This window comes from Nerophis lumbriciformis, linkage group LG10, assembly GCF_033978685.3.
Source record: "Nerophis lumbriciformis linkage group LG10, RoL_Nlum_v2.1, whole genome shotgun sequence".
NCBI lineage: Eukaryota > Metazoa > Chordata > Actinopteri > Syngnathiformes > Syngnathidae > Nerophis > Nerophis lumbriciformis.
Window position 1 is genome coordinate 22048236 of NC_084557.2, and position 6859 is coordinate 22055094.

The following is a 6859-nucleotide window of genomic DNA, read 5'->3' on the forward strand; positions in this document are numbered from 1 at the left end:
GATTGTCATGTCATGTACGGATGTACTTTGTGGACGCCGTAAGTTTTTGCTGTCGTCCAGCATTCTGTTTCTGTTAACTTTGTAGCCAGTTCAGTTTTACTTGTGTTTTGTAAAGCCATCCCTATGCTTCATTGCCTTTTCCTTTTGTTCATTTTTGGTTTAAGCCAGTGCTTCTCAACCTTGTTGGAGGTACCGAACCCCACCAGTTTCATATGCGCATTCACCGAACCCTTCTTTAGTGAAAAATACAATGGGGTTTTTTCAAATTCAAGACAAAGTTATATGTTTTTGGTAACACTTTAGTATGTGGAACATATTCAAAGTAACAAAGCCTTAATTTAGAGTTTTTTGGACACTAGGGGAACATATTCAAAGTAACAAAGCCTTAATTTAGAGTTTTTTGGACACTAGGGGAACATATTCTAAGTAACAAAGACTTAATTTAGAGTTATTTGGTTAGGGTTAGGGTTAGAGGGTTAGGGCCAGGGTTAGAGGGTTAGGGTTATAATAAAGCCATGCCGAATAAGGCATTAATAAGTACTTAATAATGACTAGGTAAGAGCCAATATGTTACTAATTTGCATGTTAATAAGCAACTAATTAATGGTGAATATGTTCCCCATACTAAAGTGTTACCATGTTTTTTTACTGGTGCACAAAATGAACCGTGCATGAACATCACCTTGTTCAAAGAACAAAACCAACACAGTGCATAAACTCACAACAAATTACACACCTGCAAATCAGTGTGACTTCTGCTGTTGCCGTATCCGTAATACGCCGATAGGGAAAAGTCTATATTTACACGATGAGTCGGGTGTGTCTTGACCTCCGCCGAACCCCTGAGCCCGACTCACCGAACCCCTAGGACTTGATCGAACCCAGGTTAAGAACCACTGCTTTAAGCATTACATAACTTTTTACCTGCACGGTGCCTCCCGCTGTGGTCTGCATATTGTGATCACAACAAACCGTCCTCGTCTCACCCGACACATTCCGACTTTTACAAATCAATTAACTGCCTGTTGCCACCTACTTACATGGAGTATTACGTGGTTACCCTGCCGAGCTCTACACAGCAAAGACACTAAGCAACGGCACATTATTTGCAGATTATAATTATTGATTTGCAAATAATATTTTTTGGACCAATTAGGTGAAGTTGCATAATTTCCCACAGCACACCAGACAATATCTCTCGTCACACTAGTGTTGAAAAACACTGCGGTAGAGCATATTGACATGCAATCGTAATGTTTTCCATCAAAGATTGTTGTAAATAATGCACCAAAGATTGTTCCATGGAGGAGGCAGATAGCTAAATGTTCTGCTCCCTATCCTGCTTTTGGAGAACTTCATGTTCTGTTGGGGTAATAAAGCATGAGGTCTTATGCGTTAGGACAGTTAGACAATGGCACTGACACACGGGGGTCCTGGGATCTGTTGTGATTTACAACATACACAGACCTCAAAGAAGCCCCTGTCGGAACATTGTTGGTATGTGCTATGTTAGCCCTCAAACTCACACACACAGTCGGATCACCACGCCCTTAAAGCTGTGTCCCACCTCCAATCGGATGTTGGGAAATTAACCCCGAGGCCCTGCTCTGCGGGGGATATAAAGAGATTGCTGACCCAAGTTTGATTGTGCGTGATGAAAAGAGCCTTGTGTTAAGGCACACAGGATCTCATTGCTCAGAGCAAAAGAATCAAAGGCCCGTTATTCCCTTGTTTTAAGTTAGATGGACTCACAGGCAGAGACTGAGCAGTGATAGACACGCTGATCCCCATCCAGCCCACCATGCAGCTGGGCAGTAGCTGGAGCACTAAACAGGTACACGGAGTGCTGAGAGCAGACAGCACTTCCAGGAAGTTCAGCATCGCAGATTATTCTGCGTTATTGACTTGGCAACATCTTCGGTCAGTACAATTCCAACAGTGAGGCCTTCGCTGGCCTCAAACATGAACGTAAACTGTACGTGTGTGTGTGTGTGTGTGTGTGTGTGTGTGTGTACTCCCTTGAGCCTCTGCATACTCCAGACCAGGCTCTCTGCAGCCCAGATGGGTGGCCAGGCCTCAGTGGATTTCTGTTATTCTGTCATGATAATTGAACCCATTTGAACCATTCAGTCTTAATCTTTTTGTTTTGCGAAGGCTCACACATTCTATATCAATCCAGTGCCGCCCTCATCCGTCATCCTATTCTCACATACTGTACGTACTGCTATCATCAACACCGTCAAATGCAAATAATGGGCGGTAACAGAGGAGCATTGTCGTGACCCTTCAATTAAATGGACTCTTAAAGGGCGCCCCGCTAATGCTGACAACATCTGCACTTATTTCACAGTTGGGGACCTAAAAATTATGTCTTCAAAATACAAAACCCAAAACCAGTGAAGTTGGCACGTTGTGTAAGTCGTAAATAAAAACAGAATACAAGGATTAGCAAATCCTTTTCAACCTATATTTAATTGAATAGACTGCAAAGACAAGATACTTAACGTTCGAACTGGTAAACTTTGTTATTTTTTGCAAATATTAGCACATTTGGAATTTGATGCCTGCAACATGTAACCTATACGTACAACAAATTTAATGCAATACTGTATATACGGGGTTTTATGGGCTCAGAACAGAAGAGTAGGGTTTCGACTTGGAGAGAGAAGGCAGAGCTTAAACTGTAGTTTGGTTGACACCGTGTATTTAAACCATTTGTGAGGGACAGCAGATATATACACACAATAAGTTGAATGGCCATTCAACATGAAATAAATCGGGACAACAGTGACTATATACATACATACAATTCAAATTTCATTAATTAATATTTCTGGATCTGAATAAATCTCAGTTCAGACTTAGAGTTCTTAGAAAAAAAAGGATGGCAGTACAGCTCGTGTACTGCAGGTTAAAGATGGAAAAACAAATGTAAAGGGTCGGCTCGAGAGCCTCCTACCCGCCCAAACCGAACAGGTGGTGGGGTTTCTGGCTGGAATCCTCCAAGAATACTCCTTGGACTAGATGCTCCTTTCTTTAGCTCGCCATCAAAACAAGAAAAGCCTGGCCTGTGTAAGAGCCAGGAACATTCTTTTAAATCCATGTGTACACAACATATCTTCTTCCTCCATATTGTACAATATAAATCAATAACATCAAAATCACAATATGCAATAAAATGTCAAAATAACTATTAGCAGCATCAGTGCACTAAACATGCTTATTATCAAAACACATTTAAAAGTACATTTAACACACAAATAGTTATCAAAAGGTTTAAATCATAAACCTTGTATACAGACGATTGATAATATGCTACAAAGACTGTTGCAATGAAAACAATCGAAGAGGGATAAATGCTAACTGTGCTATGTTCATAAATATGGACTCACCAACAGCTTAATGAGAGAGAGAAAAAAAACTCCGGCGCTGGTAGTCGGCTCTATAAAGTTACAAATTAGGCATTTTAGTTTATACTTAGTTAGCACAATATTCCAGGTAAAAACGAGGATTAAAAACCTACCTCGAGCAAACAATCGATCTGTCAGCTGGCAACTTCCTACTACCGGCTTATAAGCCCAGCTAATTGGACCGCGGCAGTCACGTGACCAGGAAGCACGCACAGCGCTCAAAGAGTAACTAGTAAGCAAGAGCATACCAGTCAAATTCAAAAAGGTATACATTTGGCACCTGCGTTACACCCTCCCCCCTTAAGATAGTGCACCTCCGTGTGCATACTATATAATGTGAACGGGTAGTTCTAAGCTAGAGTTCCCTGCAGGGGTGGTACCAAGTATTTCACCATAGGCATCTCCTAGACTATGGAAAAGCATCTGAACAACTGAAATAAAAGGATTACCCAACGTGGAATAACCAAATCGCTTAGGGGGTTGTCGCTGTCTTGAAGAACGACGAATAGCATCAGGTTCAACATCAGGCGCATTAAGAACCTCAGAGTCAAACACAACCGATTGGGTAAGGGCAGGGTTGGTAGACTCTGGGGATGTCTCTGCTTGGCCACTCTTCTCCGTTTCTCCATCCATTTTATCTTGTTCTCCAATTTCAGGTTCTTCAGCTGAAAAGATAACAGGCTCATTGGATGCAGGTAAGTGTTGATGATCTTCTCCCACAGATGGAGGCGGCGATGTGGCTGGATTGGCAGAGGACTTCCCTAGATCAGGTAAGTAAGGTTTCACAGGTTCAGTAAGTATACACTCTGGAGCATTGTCAAGTGATGGTAGGATGTTTTTTTCAACAGTTAAGGTTCCAGGTGAAAGGTTTGCAAATAGAGGTAATTGGCAATCATCTTCATCTTCAGAATTGTCATGATTCTCACTAAGTGGTGTCTCTTGCTGCTGGCTTCGGGTCACTGGCCTGCGAGGAGGCGTTGCCTCAGGAGACTTTTGGAAAGTATCACTCGGAAGAGACTCACAGGGCAGTAGAAGATCACGGTGAAGAGTTCGAGTTGGAGCCTTGTCATCCCTTTCTAGTCTCACTGTATATACTGGAAGGTCACCAGCACGGCTGAGAACGACATATACCTCACGCTCCCACTTATCCTCAAGTTTGTGCTTTCCTCGCAGTTTCACATTGCGAACTAAAACACGACCACCAACGTCCAAACTAGATGGGGTAACTCGTTTATCAAATCTTCTTTTATTGTGTTCTGCAGATTTCTGCGCATATCTAGCAGCAAGCTTGAAACTTTGCTCGAGCCGGGAACATAAATGCTCAACATACTGGGAATGTGACCTTGACAGCTTTCCTCGGACTGGAAGACTAAAAGCAAGATCGACTGGAAGGCGGGGTGAGCGACCGAACATTAATTCATAGGGCGTATAGCCAGTTACATCATTCTTGGTACAATTGTACGCATGGCAGAGTGGTTTCACATATTCTTTCCATCGCTTCTTCTGCTTGGGCTCCAAGGTTCCAAGCATACTTAATAGAGTTTGGTTAAAGCGCTCTACCGGGTTCCCTCGTGGATGATATGGAGTAGTTCTTGTCTTCTTAATACCAGCAATCTCACAGAGTTCTTTTATGAGCTTAGACTCAAAGTCTGGTCCCTGATCAGTATGAAGTTTCTCGGGTATGCCGTAGTAAACTATGAAGTGGTCCCATAAGTAACGTGCAACGGTATGTGCTTTTTGATTAGGAGTAGGTAGAGCCACAGCAAACTTAGTAAAGTGATCTGTAAGAACAAGTATGTTTTTGGTGTTACTCTGGTCAGGTTCTAGAGATAGAAAATCCATACACACCAACTCAAGTGGCCGAGTGGTGGTGATATTAACCAAGGGTGCGGCTCTCTCTGGTGGGGATTTTCGTCGGACACACCTGTCACAAGTCCTGATTTTGGTTTCAACATCTACTGACATATGTGGCCAAAAAAATCTAGAGCGTACGAGGTCTAGTGTTCGCTCAACACCTAGGTGTCCCATGTCATTATGAAGACTTTTCAGAACCAAAGCCCTCAACTCTTCAGGTAAAAATGAGCTGGAAAAGTTCTTCATCTCCATCTTTCCTTCTTCTGTAGAGGACACCATCCACCAATTGCAGGCGGTTCAATTCTCGAAGAAGCAAGGCCGATTCGGGAAGCTCGTGTCTCACTGTTGGGGGTACATGCTCTCCCGTTTCCAACTGGTGAATGACCTCTCGGATGGATTGATCAGATCTCTGTTTCTCCCTGATTTCCTCAATAGACAAGGCTGGCACAACCAGCAACCCATGCTGATTTTCGTCCAGATAACTCTCAGGGATGGCTTTGGCAGAGGTGGTCATGGACTCAACCAGTGTGATGGGAGGGTAATCGGTAGAACTGGTTGAATTGCAGTTTTTCACAAGACGACTTTGGCAAATGGCCGCGACGACTTCTGGGGAAATTTCATATCCTGGTTCAATGCTGTGCCCATCGGTGAACTGACGGACGAGATCTAGATCAGAGGAAGTATCAAGAGATGAATCATGGGAACGGCGTGACAGCGCATCAGCGTCAAGGTTTTGCTTGCCAGTCCGATACTGAAGCGTGAAAGTGTATGTTGAAAGTGCAGCAAGCCAACGGTGACTGGCAGCATCAAGTTTAGCAGATGTCAGGATGTATGTCAATGGGTTGTTGTCTGTAACCACAACAAAATTAGCACCATACAGATAATCATGAAATTTGGCTGTAATGCTCCATTTCAATGCTAGAAATTCGAGTTTATGAGCAGGATATCGCGACTCACTTGTGGATAACCCACGACTAGCATACGCGATGGCTCTCAAATGACCATCTTGCTCTTGATAAAGAGCTGCACCGAGACCTATGGCACTCGCATCTGTATGTAAGATGTATGGCTTCTTCGGGTCTGCAAACCCCAGAACAGGTGCAGTAGTTAGGTGCTGAATCAGGGTTTCAAAGGCACTCTGACATTCTGACGACCACCTTCCTCCAAAAGGTGTATGTTTCGAGCCGTGTGACTTGAAATTGGACCCTTTCTGTCCAGTCCTACGGGGTGGTGTATTGCGCCTTGTCAAGTCATTCAGTGGCTTGGCTACTGCGGAATATCCCCGGATGAACCTTCGGTAGTAACCAGCAAATCCTAAAAATGATTTTAGCTCCTTCAGGGTGCGTGGAATTGGCCAGGTCTTTAAGGCAGAAACCTTCTCTGGATCAGTCTTCACCCCTTCCTCAGACACCACATGACCCAGGTACCGTACAGAGGTTTGGAAGAACTTGCACTTCTCCAGGGATAACTTGAGGCCATATTCCTTCAATCAGTTAAGGACTCTTAGCAGGCGCTTTTCATGCTCCTCCAGGGTTTGTGAAAAGACAATCAAATCATCGAGGAACACAAGAACTTCTTTCAAGTGAAGATCTGTC

The 6859-nt window shown here is 43.5% G+C and overlaps 1 protein-coding gene across 1 annotated transcript; it reads right to left on the reverse strand.

Annotated features, from left to right (window-relative positions):
* Positions 1 to 2612: 2612 nt before the first annotated feature.
* Positions 2613 to 5444, reverse strand: LOC133612142 (protein NYNRIN-like). The gene is made up of 2 exons (XM_061969309.2): positions 3393 to 5444; positions 2613 to 3068 (listed from the first exon to the last, which is right to left on the reverse strand). The coding sequence occupies exon 1, from the start codon at positions 5436 to 5438 to the stop codon at positions 3738 to 3740; it is 1701 nt and encodes a 566-aa protein (XP_061825293.2). The 5' UTR covers positions 5439 to 5444; the 3' UTR covers positions 2613 to 3068; positions 3393 to 3737.
* Positions 5445 to 6859: the final 1415 nt, after the last annotated feature.

Coding starts and splice junctions, on each gene's coding strand:
- LOC133612142 (XM_061969309.2), bottom strand. CDS start 5,438: ATGGGACACCTAGGTGTTGAGCGAACACTAGACCTCGTACGCTCTAGA.